This window comes from Muscardinus avellanarius (assembly GCF_963383645.1).
Source record: "Muscardinus avellanarius genome assembly, chromosome: 3".
NCBI lineage: Eukaryota > Metazoa > Chordata > Mammalia > Rodentia > Gliridae > Muscardinus > Muscardinus avellanarius.
The window spans coordinates 143,806,944-143,832,783 of record NC_137788.1 but is presented as its reverse complement, the minus strand read 5'-3'; the positions used below and the strand labels follow the sequence as shown (position 1 = coordinate 143,832,783).

Below are 25,840 nucleotides of genomic sequence, written 5' to 3'. Positions count from 1 at the left end.
AGTTTAAGTCTTTTCAGCCACAGAAACTGCAATGGAAATAAATGTTCAGAGTCATTTTCAAAACAAAAACAAAAATCTATTCTTCTGACGACATGCATGATTAAAAGATCTATGCAAGATACACTGCTCTACATTCCCAACGACTAGGAAAAAAACCTCAAGTCAATTTTTAGTTTGCAGATGGTCAAAGGATTTTGTATTCCAGCAGGAGTTCAAATCTTCTGGATCTTTTCGCCAACAACTACTGGATTTTCTTTTCTGATTTTCTCAGCAGCATCAGCTTTATAATTGTAAGAGCAGTTGTGTACATCTGAGTAACGGTGTACACCACAGTAAACATTTCCACACCGGCATTCAAACCCTGGAAATGATTAACACACATGCATGAGTTGGATGAAAGAATAAAATATTAATTTCTGGACATACTTAATGTTAAACCACATCGTGCATTTAGGGCAGCCATCTGAATGAAAGGCTCGTTCTAGCTGGGTACGGTAGCTCATCCCAGCTGCTCCAGAGGTTGAGTCAAGAGGACCTAACGTACTGGCCTCTGAACTTAGTGAAATCCTGTCTAAAGTAAGAAATGAAAAGGGCTAGTACACTACTACTGGGTTCAACCTTCATTACTGAAGAAAAACAAAGAAACAAGAATCTTTTTTTTTTTTTTTTTTTTTGGTGGTACTGGGGTTCCTGGAAGCCCTTCTACCTTCGGGCTACACTCCCAGACCTATTTATATATATATATATATTTTTTTATTTGGAAACAGGGTCTCTTAAGCCAGCGAGGCTGGCTTTGAGGCTGACTTCGAACCTGTGTGATCCTCCTGTCTCTGCCTCCAAAGCGCAGGGATTACAAGCGTGCGCCACCATGCCCAGCAAGAATCATTCTTTTAAAAGTTTCAGACTACATTCTCAAAGTTCACTAGCAAAGAGTTTCAATTCTGGTGTCTAAAAATACAGGCTGGTTCTAGAGCAGGTCATAATCCCTTCTCTGAGCTCAAGTGTGTCCACCTGTGATGTGGCTATGATTCCTTCCTACAAAAAATACAACTGCTAAATTGAAAAACATGGAGCATTTTAAAAATCAAAATACTGCAATGTAAAAATAATCCCAATGCCTAAAGGCAATCTTAACATTTAATTAAGAAAGATCAAGTAAGACCCCTGAAAGAGCTGTTAACATAGTTCTGTTTGGCCAACCTCCAGTAGATATACAAACTATACTTTGGTAGTTGATTACTAACATGAGATCTAGAGTTAGGCTGCCTAAGTATCGATCTACTTACTAATGTAGGCAAATTTCTTATTTTTGGCCTTTTTGAGTCTCAGTTTCTACATTTTTAACTTTGAAATAATAAACTGCTTTTAAGGATTAAATGAGGAATGTATAAAGTGCTTATCATATAACAAACACAAAATAAATGCTACTTAATTTTAAGGAAACGCCCTAAGCATTCAATCGAAATAGAGAAGAGACATAATAGGTATAGATAGAAAATTAGGATTTTTATGTTATGATGAAATTGTGGGGATGAAGCATGGAACTATCTTCAACACTGGCATTGACATGGATTTCCTTTGCTACTTTTTTTTTTTACTTCAAAAACATTCTGTAACTTCACATAATGAAATAAAAATGAAGCAAACAAAACTAGATTCTGACAGGTTGGACAGAAAGAAAATGATCAAACCTCAGACTTATAGTCATGAAGCTTTAGAGTTTTTGAAATACTATTATTTGATAATATATATTTTAAAATGTCTTATTTATATTTGTATTCTCTAAATAAATACACATTTGCTAAGGTATTGGTCAGTTAAGAATATCTTTGATAGCAGACTTCTAATTTCCTTTCTTTTGGTTTTTAAATCTCCAACTCAGTCTTTAGCCAGAAATAACCTTGCAAAACTAGTAGTTCAGGCCTATAATCCATGCCAGTCACGGCTCCTTGGAAGGCTGAACCAGGATGACCAAGGCCAGCCTGAGCAATTTAGCAAGACCTTGTTTCAAATAAAAAATAAGAAGGGATGGGCTACAGCTCAGTGGTAGAACACCCTAGGTTCAATCCCTAGTACCTCACAACAAACAAAAACTTATTTCTAAAGCTCAATATCTACCGACACTTCTCTGTCCATTATTCAGAGCTTTATGCAGAGTATTCAGCACAATGCCCAGCCATGGTGAATAATAAACTTAATTATTTATAGCTACAACCACTTCCACACTCCTCAGTCTTTGCTCTCTCCTGTCTGGCTTTGGAACCCAACACCTTCCTGCCCAGTCACAGCCCCCAAGTAAGTCCTTGAATATGAACCACATTTCCCTTTTTTGAAGCTTTGGTTCGAGCTATTCTTTCTGCCCAAAATGCCGATATTTCTGTCAATTCTAATCCCACTTATGGTTCAAGACAGCTGAAATACCCTGTCCTCATGATACTTTCCTGGCCAGGCTTCTACTCCTCTTTTTTTTTTTTTTTTTTTTTTTTGTGGTACTGGGGTTCCTGGAAACCCTTCTACCTCCGGGCTACACTCCCAAACCCATTTTTATACTTTATACTTTTTTTTTTATTTGCAAACACGGTCTAAGCCAGCATAGCTGGCTTCAAACCTGCAAGATCCTCCTGTCTCCGCCTCCCAAGCGCGGGGATTACAAGCGTGCGCCACCACGCCTGACTCTACTCCTTTTTTATATAAATTAATTGCAGTATTCCTATCCTTGACTTCTGAGGGCAGTGTGACATACTTGATGTACCTTATTTTTTTTAATGGGTGTACTGTATTCATACAACTTCACGGAGTACAAGATGGTGGAGGGACACATGCGCACACTACTCATTTAGCCCTTCCCTAGTTCCCACCCCATCCCTCCTCCTCATGTTCGGCCTAGTGACTGACTTTGATGTTTGTGAATGTACATCATGTACATTAGGAAACCCCCCACATCCTCCCTCACTTAAGTCACCTTATTTGCTCATCTATGGCTTCTCCCTCTTCATTTAGAGTTTCTCCTATGACCCTTTTCCTTGCTAGCTTCTCCATGTTAGGGAGAGCATTTAATTTCTTTTTGTGACTGATTAATCTCACTCAGCATACTGTTTTCCAGTTCCATCCGTTTCTCTGTAAATGACATAATTTTGTTCTTCTTTATGGCTGGGTTTAATATATGTTCTTTACTAACTACTTCTCCATTCTTTTCCCCTTCTCTTAACAATACTTTTTGACAGTTATGTTAAAGTAGCCAACATGTCGAGTGCACATTGTGAGGCAACACTAGGCTAGCTGCTTTCATGTCTCAACTCACTGAACCTGCAAGACAACCTGTGGTTAGCCCCCATTTTACTTGAGAGTACTTTGCAGCTCACCAAGTATTTTAAAATACTCTCTTGACGAGGCGTGGTGGTGCGCACTTGTAATCCCAGTACTTAGGAGGCTAAGACAGGAGGATCACAGGTTCATGGCCAGCCTCAGCTACTTAGTGAGAACCTGTTTAGAAAAAAAGGATAAAATAGGGCTGGCAGTGTAGCTCAGAGGTAGAATGCCCCTGGGTTCAATCCCCAGTACCGCATACATGTATGCATGCATAAATAGATAAGTAAACTCTGTCCTCAAAGGCAGGAGCTACAGCTTAGCCCTTTCATGGCACCTGGCACACTGACCTTAATCTGTATTATATTCTCAAATTCAGCTAAAATAAAATTTTAAAAGAAAGGCTATTCATTTTACTTTTAGACATATAAAGCTATTTTTATTTAAGAAAATTCAGAAACTAAATTGTATCCAATGGTAACTCTCAGGGCAACAGAAATCGTCTTAAATGAAATCAGTAACAGTAAATTGTGCATTATTTAAAAACATACTTTAATGTTAAACCATTTGATTTAGGCCCTTACCGGTAAGTCCCACTTTCTTCCTGCACATGAAACAGCGATTCTTTTTTTGTTGTTTTGGTTTTTCAAGAGACTTGCTTTGCTCTTCGGATGGCGGCTGTGCTGTGTCTGATACTGAAGCTGACAAACAGGAGGTGGTGACACAGTCATCCTGAGGTCTTGGGTGGTGGTCGTCCCGCACCCACCCGCCACTCTATTATTCAGAGTATAGCTGAGAAATTTACTTATTAGCATGGACACATATTCACATATTACAAAACTGCTTATAAAATATGACCCCTTTGGCTAAATATATGTATTTGTATGTATATACACATGTGAGAAATAGTCTATAATATATAACTGACATGTTAATAGTGGAGAGGGTGGACTACAGATTGTCTTCTTTTGGTTTAAACTATATTTTCTAATACGTATTTGAAAAAAAAAAGACACACACAAACACTGCTTGGTATTCTAAGGGAATATGCAATAAAATAGCCATATGCAAACTTCTTTTGTGTGGTACTGGGGATGAAACTCAGAGATATTCTATCTCTGAGCTATATCCCCAGGTCTTTTGTTTTGAAACAGGGTCTAAATATGTTGCTGAGATCCTCGCTACACTGCTGAGGCTATCCTCAAACCTGCAATTCTCCAGTCTCAACTTCCCAAGCACTGGAACTACAGGTATGTGCCACTGTACCAGGCTCATACAGCCTTAATACTGCATGGATTCTAAATTAGGTAGACTTCTCAGAGAACACAGAAATAGATTTGTGGAGTACTGTTTGTTTATAGTTCTCAGAATACTTCACATAAAAGCATTTAAAGTGGTAGGAGAAAGATAAACTGATGCAAAGAAGCCTTAAAATATTACACTTAAGATAGTACATACTGAAACCAAGGCCAGATGTACTACGGTTGAGGTAAAATTACTGCTCTTATACCATAACTAACGTGCTCCCCCCTTCCCGTCACTAACAATCCCGCCAGCCTGAGTGATACCTTGTTCTAAGACAGCGGGTGACTTGCTGTGGTTCATTTAGCCACCAGGAGCCCACTGCCCCATCTATACTAGGAGCATGCCATACACCTTCATTCAGACCTTTTAGGAGCTATTCAGCAGGGCCTTCCTTTTTCCTCGTTTGATCTAGACTCTCTTCTTTTTTTAAGGCCAAGACCAGATACCTTCCCCTTGTTTCAATTCTCTGCAACTTCTCACTCTGCTTGCCCTTAATTCCCTTAGCAAATTCTGGAGACATGAGCTTCCTCTTTCATCCATGCCTCCACGCTGCACTGTCATCGGTCTTCCCTTTCACTGTTTAGAAGTACTCTTGCTAGCCCCGGAGTCTTTCCTGACTTCCTTGTCCTTCTGGCTCTAGCCTTGCTTCACCATTCCTCAACGACACCCCACTCCAGGCATCCTGAAGCACCGGCACTTCTCTGGACTTGCCAGCTCTTCTCTCACACCTGTGCTTTTGTCTAAGTTATCCTTTCCAGGTGGCATCCTCTCTCCATGCCCGTCCAACCCTCCTTGTACATGGCTAACTCCAATTTGTCTTTCTCATTGAAGCTTACATAATCTATCCTCACTCCACTGCCTCCCCACAACCTTGGAATGGAAGAGCTGACCCTGTGCTCTCACAGCATGATTCACAATGATTCACACTAATTCCCTGTTTGACTTAACCAGGCTTAACAGTGTGTGTGTGTGTGTGTGTGTGTGTGTGTGTGTGCACGCACGCGTGCGTCTATCTCTTGGTATTGAGCCTAGGGGCATTCTACCTCTGAGCTATACCCCTAACCCTTTTTATTTATTTAATTTTAAACATGGTCTTGCTAGGTTGCTAAGAGTCTCACGATGCTGCTAAGGCTGTCTTTGAACCTGTGACAGCCCTTTCTCAGCCTACCAAGTCCTAGGATTACAGGCAAGTGCCACCACACCCGGCTTAATGGTGAATTCAGGAACCTGCCCCATTTGTTTGTTACCAGTAACTATCCTGGTGCCTCCAAGCACTCAATATATAAGTATCTACTGAACTGAATTACTGAGTTACCTGTTTTATAAATGTGCTGTTTGCCCATCTGCACTGTAAGGAAGAGAGGAATGGTATCTCATTCCATTTTTAAATCTCCAACACCTCTTACAGTGAACTATGCATTTGTAAATTTAGAATTTTAGTTCGGTAGTTTTTAGTATGTTCACTGGGCTGTGAAATCACCATCCTGATTCAATGCCTAAATATTTTAGACACACTCAAGCAAACCTTGTACAATTAACAACTCCCTACTTCCCGCAGTTCTTGGCAACAACTACTCTTTCTGCATGTATAGACTGGCCTATTCTGGCTAGTCCATATAAATGGTATCACACAGCATGTGGCCTTTGGCTGCTGGTTTCTTTTATTTAGTACAATATTTCAAGGTTCAACTATAAATAGTATAAATCAAAATTTCCTTCCTTTTAGTGGCTGAATGATATTCTAGGCTATGAATATACCACATTTTGTTTCTCTAACCAACCATCTGTTGATGGCCACCTAAGTTTTGAGGGGTTATTATAAAAATTGCTGGATATTATGAAAATTACTGCTATAAATATTCATGTACAAGTGTCTGAGTGGATTCTTCAGCCGCCCCCCCTGCTCCTTTTTTTTGAAGGACTGAACCCAGTGCCTGGGATCTACCGATGAGCTACACCCCCAGCTCAGGACACGTGTTCAATTCTCCTGAGACTTTAAGGTAAAGATTCTAAGTCATATGGCAATTATATGTAACCTTTTCTTTCTCCTTTTCACTCTAGTACTGGGGATTGAACCCAGTGCCACTCTACCTCCGAGCTATATTCCCAGATCTTTCTAGTTTATATTGTGAGATAGGATCTCACAACCCATACTATCCTTGGATTTGTGATTCCCCTGCCTCCTGAGTAGCTAGAATTACAGCCATGCACTAATGCCCCTGGCGCTTTCTAACTTTTTGAGGAACTGCTAGATTGTTTTCCAAAGCATCTGTATCATTTTACATTTCCACCAACATTGTATAAGGGTTCCAATTTCTACACATCCTTGACAACACTTATTATTAATTATAGCCATGCTTGTGGGTATGAAGTGATATCTCATTATGGTTTTGATTTATATTTCCCCAGTGATTACTGCTACTGAGCATCTTTTCATGTGATTACTGGCAACTTGCCTATCTCCTCTGGAGAAATGTCTACTCAAATTATTTGCCTGTTTTTTAATTGCATTGTCTTTTTATTATTATTGAACTGTAACTATTTCCTTATGCATTCTTATGAAGCAACCAAAGAAAAAGATAAATTCAAGTAATATAAACACCTGGGGAAGATGGAGACCAAGAAAAGCAGCGTTTACGAGTCCTGCTAACATTCGATCTCTATTGCCACAAAATCAGCGCTTTTAATAGCCAGAAAACACTATCAGCAGAGAAATAAAAATGTAAACACAAGGGACAGAGAAAAAGAGGACTAGAACAACCAGAGCGCAGAAACCAGCCCGCATTGCGGCGGCAGAGCCGCACCGGAGCCATCTTGCCTCACAGCACCAGGCTCCAGAGAGGAAAGGTAAACAAGGAGCTAAAGTGAGCAGCTACAGATCATTCAGGTGTAATTCAGCAGTTCTTTTAGCGCAAAGAATGTCTAAAACTCCCAGTGGCCAAGCTCATCATGCCTTCCAGGGGCTCAGAATGGAGCTCAAAACCGCGAGGGCATGGCAGCAGCGTCATATTGGCAGTGGTGTCATATTGGCATCAGCGGTGGCGAGTTCAGCACGCCCGCGACAGCTCCAGATCAGCGTGCACAATAACTGTAAGTGAAATTGCAGCCCCTAAAGGAGAAATCCCAGCACTGCACCCCCAGGAACTTGCGCAGATTTGATAATCTCCCTGGGTCTGAGATTTTACAGTCCAACCCAGTGAAGGAGTAGTGGTAGCAAAGATACCAGACCCTAGTTGCAGCTCCCCATGGGAAAACGCCCAGCCCGGAACCCCCATTGTCTCACACAGCCTCGATTAACTCCCTGGGTCTGAGACTTCATGATACAACCCAGTAAAGGAGTAGGGGTGGCTGAGATTACCACAAACTCGAGATCCAGAGCACCCTAAATGAAGTCATGGTAACCCGGGGAAAAACCCAGAGAAGGCACAGACTTCTGAAATCATGGGAAAGAGGAACAATAGAGCAATGAATGCCCACAACCCCATAATATCAGAACCTGATAACACAGAAATTCAGAGATTTCCAGAAGATTAAATCAGGAATATAACTGTAGAAATAATACAGGACTTTCGAAAAGAATTTAGAGAGTCTAAAAGAAATAAAGGATGCAATCATTGAAGTAAAGGCATCAATTCAAACTATAAACAATCGATTAGACCACATGGAGAAAAGAATCTAGCTCCTAGAAGATGATCGCTCCAAAAACGAACGCATAATTTATAACTTAGATAAAAAAATCAGACAGCAGGAATTTGACATTGAAGAAATATGGGCCCATTTTAAGAGAGTTAACCTAAGAATAATCAGAATAGAGGACAGAAAAGATGGTAAAACCAAAGGGATCAATAATATCTTCAAAGAAATAATAGCAGAAAATTTTCCAAACATAGAGAAAGAAGTCGATACACAGGTCCAGGAAACTTATAGAACTCCCTTTAGAAAGGATCAGAGAAAAGGTTCCCCACACCACATAACTGTCAAAATGACCAATGTAGAAGCCAAGCAGAGAATCTTGAAGACAACAATAACAGAAGGCCAAGTGACATTTAGAGGCAAACCAGTTAAAATCACTCCAGACTTCCCAAACCAAGTCATGAAAGCCAGAAGGGCTTGGAATAACATATTCCAAACTCTGAAAGAAAACAATTTCCAGCCAAAAATTTCCTACCCAGCAAAACTATCTATCAAATTAGATGGGGAAATAAGCTTCCATGGCAAACAGAAACTGAATAAATTTATGTCTTCAAACCCAGCACTAGAGAAATACTCAAGGAGATTAACTACAAAGAAGAAATAGGTAATACACACCAGAACCAGAGAAACAAGATTTTTCACCCGGCAGACAACTAAAGCAAAGAATAAACAGTATATCAAACAGAAATAAAATCTTAACATGTTAGGAATTAAAAGTTATCTCTCAATAATCACACTGAATATAAATGGCTCAATTCCCCAATAAAAGACATAAAGTGGCAAAATAGATTAAAAACCAGAATCCATCCATCTGCTGCTTACAAGAAACACACTTTACAAGTCAAGACAGTAAAAAACTCAAGGTAAAGAGCCAAAGCAAGGTAATTTATGTTAAGTAACCATCCTAACAAATGTGAAGTAGTATTTCACTATAGTTTTTATTTGTATTTCCTTAATGATTAATTATATTATGATAATGATGAGTGATATGTGTTTATTGGTCACATAAAAATCTTTGGTGATTCATTATTTATTTTAGTCTTTTACCTATTTCTAAATTGTATTGTTTGCTTTTATTGTTGCTAATTTTTAGGATTTCTATTTGGAATATTAATATACCTTCAGATATAGCATTTGGAAATATTTTACCCCATTCTATCAGTAACTTTTAATTCTGTTTACATTGTCTTTGGATGTACAATATTTTTAATTTTTTAATGAAGTTTGTTTATTCTTTTGTTGCCTATGCCTTTGGAATCATATCCAAAAATCACTGCCAATTTCAATGTTGTGAAGTTTTATGACCCAGGCTTTCTTCTAAAAGTTTATAGTCTTAAGATTTACATTAAGTCTTTTATCTATTTTGAGTTAATATAGGTATATGGTGTTAGGTAAGGGTCCAATTTTATTCTTTTTCATGTAATTATTATTTTCAACAATATTTAGTGAAAAGATTATTATTTCCTTCACCAAATTTTTTTGGAAACCTTGTCAAAAATAACTTGACCATATATGGAAAAATTTATTTCTAGGCTTTTTATTTTACTCCACTGGTTTATATATCTGCCTTTATAGCAGTACTACACTGTTTCTATTATTATAGCTTTATAAGGTTTGAAATCAGAAAATGTACATCTTCTAGCTGTGCTCTTTTTCGAGATTGTTTGGGAGTTCATATTTCATGTTAGAATAGATTTTTTTCTGAAAAAAGATAAATAAATGTATAAAAAATAAAAATAAATAAAAACCTGTTTTTGCTTCAAAAGACAGTGTCAAAGGAGTGAAAAAATAGCTCACAGAATGGGAGAGAGTATTTATAAACCCGATGAGAATGCCTGGATTCCAGATCCCCAGCCATACTTGTTTGTTTTTAAATTTTGAGACAGGGTCTCACCAAGTTGCCCAGGTTGGCCTTAAACTTTGTGATCTTCCTGCCTCAGCCTCCCAAAGTAGCTGGGACAGGCATGTACCACCATGCCCAACTATTCTCCTTTAAAAATAATACAAATAAGGCTCAGAGCAGTAATCAGTAGGGCTGTCAAGACATGAAAAACAGAACCTTTACATCTAAGGTTCATGTTTTGTAGAGTTCATGTTTTCCAAGAGCTGAGGGACTGAGGTGTTAACCAAACTTAAGCATACTGTTTAATAAGGTAACCAATCAAGTATAATAATATACCAGAATACTAAGTCTTTTTTATTTTTATTTATTTATATTTTTTGTAGTACTGGGAATGGAAGCTAGGGGCATTCTACCTCTGAGCTATACCCTCAGCCCTGTTTTTTTTTTTTTTATTCTTTATTTTGAAACAGGGTCTCACCGAGTTGCAAAGGGCCTCAACTAAGAAGCTGAGGCTGTCCTTGAACCATGATCCTCCTGACTCAGCCTCCCAAATGCCAGGAGTACAGTTGTGTGCCACCACACCCGGCTGTCTTTTTTAAATTTATTTTTTAGGTCCTGGGGATTGAACCCATAGGCATTCTACCTCCGAACTACATCTCCAGCCCAATTTAACTTATTATTTGGAAATAGGAACTCACTAGGTTGCTGAAAGCCTAAGTTGCTGAGACTGGCTGAAAACCTGCAGTCCTCTTGTATCAGAGTCCCAAAGACTGGGATTACAAGTGTCCACTACCAACCAGGCTTAAGTCTTTATTTTATTTATTTTCTGTGGTACTGTGGGTAGAACCCAGGAGCTTTTCTACCTCCAGGCTATACTCCCAGACCTATTTTATACTTTATTTGGAAACAGGGTCTCACTAAGTTGCTGAGAGCCTCACTCAGTAGCTGAGGCTGGCTTTGAACCTGCCCGATCCTCCTGTCTCAGTCTCCCAAGTACTGGGATTATAAGAGTGCGCCACTACGCCCGGCTAAATCTTTTTTTTTTTAAAGCTAGCTTTTGTGAACTAGAAAATCAGACCTATGTTCCTAGGTAAGACTGCATAACATGCTGTTACTTTTTAATTTAAAAACATAATTAAATTATAAACATGCTGCAATATGCTGAATTCTCACTTAAACCTAAGAAAGAATTTATGCATTCTTCTGAAGCAAAAAAAGAAAAAGATAAATTTCTCTTCAGAGCCATGAAGCCAAAACAAGCAGTGCCACCCAATGGTGACAGGAAATCCTAATTATCAGCAGGGTGCCTATAGAGAAAAGGCTGTCCTGAAAATCCCAATAAAAAGTGTTAGGAAATTCTTACTTACATACACAGCTGCTACTCGCTGCTACTCACATATTCTCTCCATTAGGGATGGCTTTTCTGTCAGAAAATTTCTGGAGGAGGTACATGGAGTGAAAAGGAAAGCAAGTACCTGGATAGCTGACAAACCAGATGCTCCCATCCTGGGAACTGAGAGGGGGTCTAAATGTGGCAACAGGACCACATACATCCACACCTCAGTCCAGTAAGCACGACTGTCCGGTGGAAGGACTAGTGCCTAGCAGGTGCCTGGGTTCTGGTTCCAGCTTAAATGATCATATGACTGAGTCAAAGAGACATTCTCTGATTATTTTCATCCATCTATTAAACAGTTGAAGAAAACATTCTCCAAATTTGTTCTTATCAAACGGGAAAATTTAACTGGCAAACCATGTGTACATGAGTGTGTGCATACACATATGTCTATATGCAAACATGCACTTATATTTGTATTTATAATAAGAGTATTAGTTCAATAGTCTAAGTTAAACCTTTTATTAAAAAAAGACTATTAATAGATTTTACATGTTAAAAATTAGTCCTCTCGTGAATTCAAGTGAAAGGTGAAACTTGTCCTTGACTTGTCAATAATTCTGCTGTGATGAAATTATGAATGCTCAGTTTTTTAAAGGTACTTAAAAGTTAATACTGATTTAACATAAAAGTGATTCTGTTCATACATGAAGAGTCTATTTTTTTAAACACTGCAATTTTTCTTATTATGACATCATGACTACCTTTTGAATTAATGTACTCAGAGCTAACTGGAGAAACTATAATGTTTTCTACAAACCAGACTGGTTTAAAAGCACTTGATATGATCAGTTCACCAACCTAATCTTCTTTGTTAAATTGCATATAGTTGCTATTGCACCCTTAAACTTTACAATTTCTTTGCATAGCCATCATTCTAAATTTTGTCATAAGATAACACCTTTGCGATGAGCAGCCTGTTTTCTTCCTTTTCAACTCCTCTCTTCTTTCTCTCAAAACTGCTATTCAACCCTTGGTTTTGGAATTCTCCTTTGGCATCTGTGTTCTAAAAATGACCAGGACCTAGATGACTTCCTCCTCTGTTCCTCTGCTGGCTTAACCTCCTGCCTGCTCCCTCATTTTTTTTTTTTTTTTGGTTGTACTGGGGTTCCTGGAAACCCTTCTATCTCCGGGCTACACTCCCAGACCTATTTTATATTTTTATTTGGAAACAGGGTCTCTTAAACCAGCGAGGCTGACTTTGAACCTGTGCAATCCTCCTGTCTCCACCTCTCAAGCGTGGGGATTAGAAGCATGCGCCACCACGCCCGGCCCGCTCCCTCATTTTTAACTTTTGCTTAGGACTGTCAAATCTCAGGCACGATACTCACCGCTCCACACATTTAAATAGCTGAGCAAGTAGCTGAGGCTGTCTGTGAACCACAATCCTCCTGTCTCAACCTCCCAAATGCTGGGATTACCAGAGTGTGCCACCACACCTGGCTCGCTCCACATATTTAAATGTGTGTTACTACTTAAAACCTCCAAATGAGCTACCTCAGGTTTGAACATTTGATCATTGCCACCTTACTCTTTAAAACTTTCTTTAACTACAATACCTTACTTGACCTCCCCATTTAAAGCAACTACACCATTATCAACAGGATGAGACTAGGAGCTCTGAGACCAAACTTGTCTTAGTTCACATGTCCAGTGGAAAAGTAAATCTTGACATTTTGCTCTATTTCTACTTTTAAAATATCCCTCTCATCTGTCCTTTTTTAAAATTGTTACTTTAATTAAAAAATAAAAACTGCTCACTTAACAATACATTTATAATAATATGCTAGACTAGAATTTTACGTTGGCCACATAGACATTAGCTTGTTATACAAAAATTTACACAAATAGGCAAAAAATATCAAGCATTTGTTGGTTATGAAATAGAAGCAAGGGAAATTAGCTAGCTTATTTAAATTTAAAATTTAACAAATTTAATCCAATATTGCCAGATGTATCTGTCACCATCATGCACAATGTAGAATTTCACTGGTCAGGGCATTTTCTCTTTAAATCATGCCACAGGCAAGAGTGATACATAGCTTATCCTTGGGTTTATCTTCCCAGGGTACCCATCCACAGCCAGCACACTGAGAGAACATAACTACGTAAGCAGAGATTATTTAACAGCCTCCTCAATGTCTTCCCACTAATAAAGCCTTCATACAAATGTTCAAGTCTTCTTAGCATTTTGATCCACATAACAGGGGCATAAAGAACATAGGAAAGAGTGTGAGGCACCACACTTGAATACAAGTGACTAATGAGACTACTGCAATTTAAGTCACAGACGGGGCAAGAGGGTTGCCTGCCAGCCAAGTAGAACACCGTATCTTAGATGATCTGAGTCGAGAACCACCAGATTCTTTTGCTTGAAGTAGAATTTTTTTCTTTATACTCAACTGGCCAAAGTAAGAATAATAGTCACCTAACTATATTTTTCAAACCAAGCAAATTTTTAATTTGTTTATGCTGGTGTGTGTGTGTGTGTGTGTGTGTGTGTGTGTGTGTGTGTAATAACTAACACCTAATATCTTAGTCAATTAAATTTTTGAGGAAATAAGATAATCTGTTCATAATGAAAACATAAAATATGTATTTTAAGGAGGTAATTTTTAATATATGCACCTGGCCTACAACACTCAAGTTAAATAAATGACAAAATATGTGCTAATTTATATGCAAACCTTGCAGATCTTCTGTTTCTGGTACTGCTTTGTCCACAGATGTACTGTCCACTTGGGAAGATGCTACAGATTCTGATAAAAGGGACTGATTTGATACAGGGCTGGAAAAGCAAAAATATCAATTTTATTAATTCTTAGTAAAAAGAGAAAAAGATTTAAAAGAAAGCAATTTGTTTCCTTTTTTGAAATGAGGTCTCACTACATTGCCCAACAATGGCAACTGTCTCAATCACCTGAGCTTAAGTAATCCTCCTACCTCTGACTCTTAAGTACTAAGACATATGTGTGTGCTATGACACCAGGAAACATTTTGAATTTAAAAAAAAATCTCTGTAGCCAGGCATGGTGGCAAATGCTTGTAATCCCAGTATTTGGGAGGCTGAGACAGGAGGATGGCAGGTTTTTGGACGCCAGCCTCAACTAGTGAGGTCCTCTGCAAATTAGTGAGACCCTGTTTCAAAATAAGAAATAGGGCTGGGGGTGTAGCTTGGAGGTAGAATGTCCCTAGGTTTAATCCCTGGTAGAAAGAAAGAAAGAAAGAAAGAAAGAAAGAAAGAAAGAAAGAAAGAAAGAAAGAAAGAAAGAAAGAAAGAAAGAAGGAGGAGGAGGAGGAGGGAGGGAAGGAGGGAGGGAGGAAAAAGAGAGAAGAAAAGAAAAATCTCTGTACATAAATATTAAAGTGAAATAGTGTCAACTTACCCATGTAGATCAATAAAGTAAAAACACAGAGATACTTGTTTATAACATAATCAGAGAGCTTTGAAACTAGAGATTTATTTGAGCCACAAGTTTATGCTTTGGAAACAAAGTAACAGTGTATGTCCTTTGTGTATTCAAGATCATGAATGCACTAAATGAAAACTAGCATGATAAAGATGTGCTTAAGGAACTATAACACAAAGCTGTAAATTATACTCTGGCATTGCAGAACTAAACACCTCATGAACTGGAAAAAAGAACTATTGTATGTTATGATGCGAGACTATAATGTACGAATAAAAGCATATTTAAAAAATCATGCTGCAGAAATTTAATCTATTTGTTCTTAACAATAAAGCTGAAAACAAGCATTTCAGTATGCGGCCTTCCAATTCTGACTTCAGAGTTAAAAAGTAAAGTATGTATACAAAACAAATACGGGTTGGTTGTGGTGGCTCATGCCCATATTCCCCAAGACTTGGGAGGCTGAGAGAGACCACAAATTGTAGGCCAGACTCAGCAACTCAGCAAGACCCTGTTTCAAAATAAAATAGGGCTGAGTGTGTAGCTTGGAGGTAGAATGCTCCTGGGTTTAATCCTCAGTGCCAAAACATCAACAACAACAACAAAATATATATATATAATACTATATCATAGTATTAAAGAAAACCCGTGACAAGGCATTTTGATGCAAATGATCAATATTTGAGAGCTAAGACTAAGTTAAGGCACTAACTTGAAATCTTTCAAAAGGACTTGAGAAGTGGGCTGGGATACAGCATGAAGAATAAAGGAGATGTTTGATAAGAAAATCTAAGACTTAAAAGACCCTCCTTCTCTGTGAAAAGCTTTTCCTAACTAGTAAATAATACTTGGTGAGGTATAATTTTACGCCAGTTAATTCTGAAGTGGCTTTCCCTATTTTTCCTTAATAAAACTGACCCCAAACATTCTATGTTCTCTATTCCTCATCCGTTTTCCGATTACAATCCAGAAAGCTCCGCTTACCTTGGCTGCATAGGTGAAGACGTGGAGTCTAACGCTGGCTGAGCTTCTGGATCACTGCCGTCCGTGCACTGAACTGGTAAAGACTCAGACAGACTACTGACAGAAGTTGCTGTAATGGTACCACATTTCACGTTAGTGACCCTACACTGCAAGGAGCCCAGACCTGATGTAAAAAAAACCAACATCATTTTCCCACAATATAGAGTTTATGGATTTTGTTTATTACATACTATGATTCATTGTTTTCAGTTAAGGGCTTTGCAACAGTTTGCCAGTGAAATTTTTCTCAGGGGTAAGGGACTCAACTTAGGGTGTCATATTTGGTAAACACCAGCTCTGCCATTGAGCCCAGCCAAAGAAATGTTATTAAAAAACTGTTTTCATTTTATCTCTGAAAAAATGTTAATTTTAACCAAACCATATAAAAATTATATATTTGAATAATCTCAACTTATATTTCTTAGGACTGAGTATCATCCAAACCCAAATCCATTAGTTTATAAATAACTTTCAAGTACTAGTATACAAATGAGATATTTAAAAGATAATTTAGCAGCAAGGCAGAGCAGGTTCAGAATGAACACATTAGGTTATATGTGTTCATAAGACAGAAATGTGGATGATTATTTCTTTTAAAAACAAATTCTCCAGCCAGGCATGGTGGCACATGCTTGTAATCCCTGCACTTGGGAGGCTGAGACAGGAGGATCACACAGGTTCAAAGCCAGCCTCAGCTACTTAGTGAGGCTCTCAGCAACTTAGCAAGACCCTGTTTCAAAAAATATATATAAAATAGGTTTGGGAGTGTAGCCTGGAGGTAGAATGGTTCCATCTCCAGTACCACTAAAAAAAAAAAAAAAATTAAGAAAAAGTTTGAATCTGGGCATGTTTGTATAAATCTATAACCCCAGCACTTGGGAGGCTGAAACATGAGGATTGCAGATTTGAAGTCAGCTTTAGCAACTTACTAAGATCCTCTTTAAAAAAAAAAAATCCCTTAGTACCATACACACACACAACAATTTTTTTTTTAGAAATGTTGATGAAATGGCTTTGTGTTGAACATGAAACAGTAATAATAAAAAAAACTCATACAAGATTTTAAACCAAATGTACCAGTTTGTGTTTCTTTTCTGTGTTGGGAATTGAACCCCCAGGGGCATTCTACCTCCAAGCTATATCCCTAGGCCTTTATTTTGAAACAGGGTCTCATTAAGTTGCTGAGGTTGTCATCAAACCTATATCCCTTGAACCTGTAAACTCTCAAATCCTGGAATTATAGGTGTATGTCACATGCCTGGCTATGACTTGTAATAAACCACAAAAATCTATATATTTAGGCATTATATTACATTACGACTATCCTAGCTGAATATTTTCATGATTCTTCTTATACAATTGCTGAAGCAAAAGATCACCTCAATTCTGATTAAAAAGGACAAAAAATCCAAGTGAAATGGGGCTGAACTATTCTGAGTTAATCAGCTACAGTCCTCCTTAGTGCAGTTAGGCTTTCTCTAGGGACAGCGGGGGCTACTTAAAGTCCTCCCATAGCAATATACTCTTTTCCTTCCGCAACTAGTCTGGCTGCAAAAGTCCCCTCAAATAAAAGAACCGATGTTCTCTTACAGCCCCCTCCCGCCATTTGTTTTCCAAGATAGCTATATTTACTTGAGATGTGCCTCTGTTTTAATAAGGTAGAAAGAGTTCTGCAGCACAGGTACGACTATGGAATGGCTTTTCAGATAGAGGATACTCTAATTCCTAACTCCCCACTGCTGATTATCAAATGTGTAAAGAAAAACTTTGGTAATTCAAGTACACGTGAGAGCAAAAACAGGGATTGGATGTACTAGATTACCCAAGTACATTTCAATTATGGATTCTGATGTGTTGTTAATAGCGTTACTTACCAGGTGGGCTTATTCTACCATTACTACTATTCTGTCTTTGAAGATGTTCTTTATAGCATACCGAACACATGCCGTTTGTACGAGGGTTTCCGTAAAATCCGCAGCCAGTAGAACAAAGCATAGGCACTTGGCTGTGATTAGTTTCTTGAGCCATGTTCCTCTGTTGTACACCTGAAATTTATACAGAATCAGCAAAGAAGACTTCAATAATACACTACCCAAATCTGCTTTCTATAACAAAGAAAAAATTCCACATATGCACATCATCCTCCAACCTGTACATATGCCCCCAAGACCTAGGGCAATTTTTTTTTTGGTACTGGGGTTCCTGGAAACCCTTCTACCTCCGGGCTACACTCCCAGACCTATTTTATATTTTTATTGGGAAACAGGGTCTCTGAAGCCAGCAAGGTTGGCTTTGAACCAGCGCGATCCTCCTGTCTCCGCCTCCCAAGCGTGGAGATAACAAGCGTGCACCACCACACCCAGTGCTCAATTTTCTTTTTTTTATAAAAAATTGGTACACCATTAATGAGCTTCACAGTACTATAATAAACATGCACATAAATTACCTGGTCAGCTTCCTTACTCATGCCTGTCCTTTCTTTCCCTTCTCCCTCCCTGATCCCCACTACAGCTCTACTGGTCTCTTCTGATTTTCATGAGTTCCCTTTTCTAACCTTTTTTTCTCTCTACCTTTCACATAAGAAAACATGTGACTCCTAATTTTCTGAGTGTGGCTTATCTCACTTAGCAAGATATTCTATAGTTCAATGCATTTTCTTACAAATGACATAATTTTGTTCTTTATGGCTCAGCAAAACCCCACTGTGTATATATACCACATTTTCTATTTTTGGCACAGGGGATTGAACTCAGGGGCATTCTACCTCTGAACTACATTCCACCTCTGAGCGACATTCCCAGTACTTTTTATTTTTAAAACAGGGTTTTGCCAAGTTGCTGAGGCTGACCTCAAGCCTGTGATTCTTCTCAGTATCCCAAGTACTGGAGATTACAGATGTGTGCCACAATGCCCAGCTACCTTATTTTCTTATCTGGTCATCTGGTGATAGACCCTTATGCTTGTTCCGTAATTTGGTGACTATGAGTTGCACTTCTATAGACAAGGGTATGCATGTATCACTATACTATTCTGACTTTAATTATTTGGGATAAGTATTGAAGAATAGTCATATGGTGGTCCCATTCTTAGTCTTTTGAGGAATCCCCAACACTCATTTCCATAGTGGCTGTACTAATTTACAATCCCACTAACAAAATAAGGTGCTCTTCATCATTCATTATTTGTATTCTTGATGACTATAACTGAGGGGAGATGAAGCCTTAGTCTAGTTTTGATTGTTGTCCCTGATACATAAGGATATTGAGTATTTATTTTGGGGGGCTTTTGTACTTATTTTGATTTGCCCACTAATAAGTGGGCTGGATTCCTTGTTTTGGCGAAAAGCTTTGCGAGATTATGTATTTGGAATGGTAACCCTCTCCTGGAAGAGTAGTTGGCAAAGACTTTGTCCGTTCTACAGGCTTTCTCTTTACACTCACTTCATTTGCTATGCAGAAGCTAATTTGATACCATCCCATTTAGTAATTCTTGGTATTATTTCCTGAACTATTAGAGTATTACTAAGGTGGTCACTGTCTGTACTTATATGCTTGATCCTGAGCTTTCTTCTGGCAGTTGCAAGTTTCTGGTCCAATTCCTAGCGTTTTGATCCATTCTGAGTTGACTTTGATGCAGAATGAGAGATAGAGATCTAGTTCTATTCTTTTACATCATTTTTTTTAAGGTACTAGGAATGAAGTCCAGAGGCATTCTACCTCTGAGCTACACCCCCAACCCTCTTTTTTAGTCTTTATTTTTGAAAAAGGGTATAAGTTGTGGAAGGCCTAAGTTGCTGAGGTTGGCGATCCTCCTATCTCAGGCTCTCAAGTACTGGGATTACAAGCATGCACCACACCTGGCTATATCCAGTTCTACCAGCATCTCTTGTTTAACATTGTAATTTATAGAGAATTAGCAATTAGCAGCATTATGTTTTTGGCACTCATGTCAACATTCACAATCTGTGTGGAAGTGTCTTCTGTTCCAATCCATTGGCCTACATGCCTATTTTCACTCATGCAGGTTTTTTTTTTAACTATAGCTCTGTAGTATAATTTAAAACCAGGCATTGTGATACACCCACCACTGTTTTTGCTTAGAATTGCTTTGGTTATTCTGGGGTTTTTATTCTATCACACAAATTTCAGAACTTTTTCTAGTTCTGTGAAGATGGGAATTTCATTGACTCCAGAATGCTGGGTACTAGGACCATTTTAACAATATTAATTCTGCCTATCCATGAATATAGGAGGTTTTCTAGTGTAGACTTTAGTATTTGTTTTCCTTCAGTGTTCTATAATTTTCATTGCAGAAGTCTTTTGGTTAGATTTATCTTAGGTATGTATGTATGTATGTATGTATGTATGTATGTATATGTATGCATGCATGCATGCATGCATGCATTTATTTTGAGTTTACTAAGAATAGAATTTTCTTTTTCACCAGATTCATTAGTGGTATATATGAAAAGTAGTAATTTTTTAATGTTGATTTTATAGCCTATTGTTTTGCTGAATTTATTAGCTCTAGAAATCTTCTGGTAGAGCTTTTAGGATCTTTGGGGGGGGGGCACTGGGGATGGAACCCAGAGGGTTTCTACCTCCTAGCTACACCCCCAGCCCTTAAAAAAAAAAATTAGTCTTTGTTTTGAGACAGGGTTTCAAACCTGTGATCCTTTTGTCTTAGCCTTCCAAGTACTAGCCATGCCTGGCTGCATTTAGGATCTCCTAAAGATAGTGATAATGTGACTTTTACCTTCTTATTTGTATCTCTTTTATTTCCTTCTCTTGACTAATTGCTTTGGCTAACTTTTCAGGTACTACATTGAAGTGGAGCTTATACTGAGCTTTTATCTCCAATCTCTTCTACATAAGCAGGTCTGTATTGGACCTGCTAGAAAGTATAAAGTACTCCTAAAAAAAGAGTTTTAAAGACACTGTACCATGTGAAGGTTAAGGAAAACTAAGCCTCATCTTAGTTAGGTTTGGCCTCTTTTAGTAATGACAGATATAAGTTTTGCTATATGTTACCTTAGTTTTTAACCACTTAAACTTTTGTTCAAAGTTCACATGATTTATTCTCTTTAGAAAGCATTTAACATAGTATCTATTCTGGTGAAGATACAGAGAATTTTGCAGAATGCTAGAGAAGTTGTTAACAAATTAATCCATTTGCAAAGCAAATAATCTACCTAATGAGCCTGTAAAAGACAAAGATTGCTCTCTGAACTAGACATTCTTTAAGAATTTTCTACAGAAAAACAATATACAAATGATATATTTCACACCATATTTATAATGTTGATAAACTGAACACAACCTAACTGTCCAACATTAGGGAAATGGATTTTTCAGTATGATACGTATTAACGGTAAAAATTATGTAGTCACTAATATTTTAAAATATTTTCTGATGGAAAAATGCTAATAATGCTGGGCATGGTGGTGCACACTTGTAATACCCGCACTTGGGAGGCAGAGACAGAATTGCATAGGTTTGAAGTCAACCTCGCTGGCTTAAGAGACCCTGTTTCAAAAAATAAAAAAGTATAAAATAGGTCTGGTAGTGTAGCCTGGAGGTAGAAGGGTTTCCAGGAATCCCAGTACCACCACCAAAAAAAAAAAAAAAAAAAAAAAAAAAAAAAAAAAGCTAATAATGGATGAAAGGGCACAATATGAAATGCATATATATTATGTTGCTAACTAGGACATACAGAGTATGTATTCATCATCAAAACAGGCAGTAAATAAACATATCCATGCAGGACAAAACTATCCTTTTTTCTGATTTATACCTTTTCTGTATTATTAAAATTATCTAAAATGAAGATACTACTTGCCTAGTTGAAAAGAAAATTTATTTTTTTTTCAAGTATTTAAAGACAAACAAGACAGAGGCATCAAGCAAGTGATTCTGGAACTCTAGAACTGTTTGGGACCCACATGAAGTCACTAATCAATTACAGCAGATGGAAGAACCCCATGTGCCATTTCTCCCATAAAGCATTTGGTTCTTTGGCATAAATAACACGGCGACAGACGGTAATAACAGGCTCTTTCTTATTAAAAAACAACCACCTCCTAAATGAAGGTTACTCCAAAGGGTGGTATGTTATTATAGAGAGTCATATGTTCAAAGATCATGAAGAATGAATCTAACCAAGAGGAAATGTTTGCTACGGAAATTTTCTTAAAATGATAAATACCTATGTAAGGAAAGCACTCACTGTTCATGGCTACCAGATCTTCATAAACTGTCTCAAAAGACTGCTGAGGGAAGGGGAAGTTTGTTTTTGTTTATTGTTTTTTTTTATACTAGGGATTGAACCCAGGGTCAATCTACCTCTGAGCTACACCTCATTTAAAGTTGTGGAGGGCCTCACTATGCTGCTAGCTGTGAACCTGTGATCCTCCTGTCTCAGCCTCCCAAGTACTAGGATTACAAGCACGTGTCACCATACCCAACAACGCAAATTTTAGATATGAGAAAAATAAAATATTTGACTGGATTGCAAAAGGAAGCAGCAGGTTCAGTATTGTCTTTAAAAAGAAATATTCTATAACTGCCAGGTGTGGTGGTGCACGTTTGTAATCCCTGCACTTGGGAGGCGGAGACAGGAGGATCGCGCTGGTTCGAAGCCAGCCGTGCTGGCTTAAGAGACCCTGTTTCAAAAAATAAAAAAGTATAAAATAGGTCTGGGAGTGTAGCCCGGAGGCAGAAGGGCTTCCAGGAACCCCAGTACCACCAAAAAAGAAAAAATTATAATAATAATAATAATAATAATAATAATAATAATAGTATAAATATTCTATAACTGTTGAGCATGGTATTTAGATCTTTAGCCTAGAAATATAATCTGAGATTTTAAGCGGCTTTCTTATTCCACAATGATGTCATTTCAGAATATATCCAATCTCTTTTTATATATGCTACTTCAGACTTCTTCCTCCCCTGCTAAAGTCACACACACACACACACACACACACACACACACACACACACACTCCTATGTTCCTGAGATTTTTCTTTCTTTTAATATATATATATTTGTCTGTTTGTGTTACCCAGATAACTGCTTGTCACTATGAAGCTGGGATTCAATTTAGGTAGTCTGGATATACCAAAGTCCATATTCGAAACCAGTGGTTTTCATGAAAACCCTATGGAGGTCAAAACTGTTTTCAGAATAACAAGTTATTTGCTTTCTTACCATACTGACATGTGTGCTAGTGGAAGAAGAGCAGTGGTGAATCAAACAGCTAGAGCCGTATCAAGACGCCAAAAAAGGGGTGGCACCAAACCATTAGTCATTGTATTCTGCATCACCATGCTCTATTTATTTATTTATTTATTTAATTTTTTTCTGGAGGCTCTCACAGTAAGAAGTATTTAATCTTAGCCATGCATGGTGGCAGAAGCCTGTAATCCCAACCACTCAGGAAGCTGAGACATAGGATCACAAGTTCAAGGCCAGCCTAGGAAACTTGGCAAGACCCCGTATCAAAATAAAAAATAAAAAAGGGAGCTGGGGCTATAGCTCAATAGCTCAGTAGTAGAATGGCCCTGGCATTTCAAACAGCTGATAGTATTCACTACCAAGAACAATATACAAGTGTTAAAAAAAAAAAAGGCTTGACAAGTCGTGTGTGTGTGTGTGTGTGTGTGTGTGTGTGTGTGTGTTACTTGGGGTAGAACCCAGGGTCTTTTCTAGCTCAAGGCTATACTCCCAGACCTATTTTATATTTCCTTTGGAAACAGGGTCTCACTAAGTTGCTGAGAGCCTCACTAAACAGCTGAGGCTGGCTTTGAACCTGTGTGATCCTCCTGTCTCAGCATCCCAAGCGCGGGGATTACAAGCATGCGCCACCACGCCCGGCTCACAAGTCTTTAATATTTTGAGTGCTTCTGGTGGTATCAGTGGTGGTATTAATGATGTACAATTAGTTGATAATGAATCAATATATAAAAGATTTTCATAAATCAGTGAACCAGTATTTTCCAAGGACTCAACGTATGATACAAAATTACTAACAAAAGATCCAGTCAAAGTCAAAAAGAAGCCAGTGAGATGTCAAGGCTGACAGACAAAACGATTTCACATTGCAACTATCCTTTAAGAAACTACCGATTGTTAAGTTTTAGTATGGTATTAAAGAACAATCCACCCCATTATCTGAGAAGGTTATTAAAAGTTTCCATTTTCAAGTATAAATGAGCGTGTGTCTTCTTTATAACACTGTAACATACTGAATTAGAGGCAACTATGAGAATCTTGCTATTATGCCAGACTTTACAGAGATTCGAAAAGCTGGGCACAGTGATGCATGGCTGTAATCCCAGTACCTGGGAGGCTGAGACAGGAGGATCATAGGTTTGAGGTCAGCCTTAAGCAACCCAGTGAGGCCCTCAGCAACTTAATGAGACCCTGTTTCAAAATAAAAAAGTAGGGCTGGGGTGTAGCTCAAAGGTAGAATGCTCCTGAATTCTATCACCAGTACCATGGGGGGGGGGGGAATTACAGGGGTGGGAGCCAGTTCGGGGGTGGGGGGGGAATAGTACAAAAAGCCTCCTTGTGGATGTGTATGATAGAAAACACCGTTCTAAACCATCAACTCTACTGCCTACTAAGGCGTTCAAATGACACTGAGTGGGGCATGGTGACACAGGCCTGTAATCCCAGTACTAGGAAGGCTGAGACAGGAGGGTCTCAGGTTCACAGCCAGCCCTGGCAACTTAGTGAGGCTCTAATTAGCCTAGTGAAACCCTGTTTCCAAATAAGAAATAAAATAGGGCTGGGGGTGTATTTTCGAGGTAGAATGTCTCTGGGTTCAGTCCCCAGTACCAATAAATAAATAAATAAATTTTCCAAAATGATATTGATCTTTTAATATTATGTCCAGCAATCACAAACACCCCAAAGAGATAAACATTCTACTTCTATAAGAATTCAGTAGTCAGATAGGAAGTACAATATGACCACCAAGCTTTTCTACCATGATACTTGCTTCAAAACAGCAAGATTCAAATTAAAAAACATGTAAAACTAGTGATTTCCCAAGCCAAAATACCCTGCAAAGCAGCAAATTAACAATGATCTTCATATTTCAAGAGGCATAAAGGATTTCCTAAGGAACTAAAAAAAGAACTATTTCTCTTTAGAAAGGAAACAAAATGTACCTTTACCAGAAGATTCTGAAAGACCAAAAAATAAGAGTGACTTACTTTACCTGAATGTACACAGGATAGCTACAGAGAATCTGCAAGTCCCGATTCCTCTTGCTACTCTACCTTCTTGTTAAACAGCTTGGAGGACATGTCAGTCAAATCAGGGAGGAAAGCGGGTAAAAGAAAAGTCAAACAATTCTTTAATTGATGCCGAGTGGGATTTGGGGCCGGGGCTAACCTCAGGAGCATCCTGCTGCCTCTGGGAGCTATACTCCCAGGCTTTTGTTTTCTATTTGGAAACAGGGTCTCACTGAATTATTGTTCATGGGCCTGAAACCTGCAGTTGTCCTGTCAGCACCTGTCCCTGCCTCTATCCCAGCCTTATTTTTATAATAAAGAAAATGATGCTCAAAGACTTAGTAATTTGCCCTAGGCCACGCATCTAGTAAGCAGCTAAGTCAAAGTCTTTTCAATTATCTTAAAAAATGAGACAGTGAGCCAGTGTGGTGGCGTAGGCTTGTAATCCTATTACCTGGGAGGCTGAGACAGAAGGACTGCGGTTCAAAGCCAGCCTCAGAAACTTAGTGCAGCTTTCAGCAACTTAGCAAGACACTTTATATAGATCTGGGAGGATAGCCCGGAAGCAGAAGGCCCATGAGTTCCATTCCCAGTACCACACACACAGAAACACACAGGAGA

At 38.3% G+C, this 25,840-nt stretch overlaps 1 protein-coding gene across 5 annotated transcripts in view; it reads right to left on the bottom strand.

Annotated features, from left to right (window-relative positions):
• Positions 1 to 212: 212 nt before the first annotated feature.
• ZFAND6 (zinc finger AN1-type containing 6) overlaps positions 213 to 25,840 on the bottom strand; it is a gene marked incomplete at both ends in the record, with an annotated part of 77,499 nt that continues 51,871 nt past the window's right edge. Inside the window, 5 exons of one of the 5 annotated variants that reach the window (XM_080692959.1) lie at positions 213 to 361; positions 3,891 to 4,007; positions 14,231 to 14,331; positions 15,938 to 16,046; positions 17,851 to 18,021. In XM_080692959.1, coding sequence (XP_080549085.1) covers positions 213 to 361; positions 3,891 to 4,007; positions 14,231 to 14,331; positions 15,938 to 16,046; positions 17,851 to 18,004 — 630 coding nt within the window. Of the gene's footprint in view, positions 362 to 3,890; positions 4,039 to 14,219; positions 14,332 to 15,937; positions 16,047 to 17,850; positions 18,022 to 25,840 lie in introns of those variants that run through there. The other 4 variants (XM_080692955.1, XM_080692957.1, XM_080692956.1 and 1 more) reach the window with 4 other exon arrangements.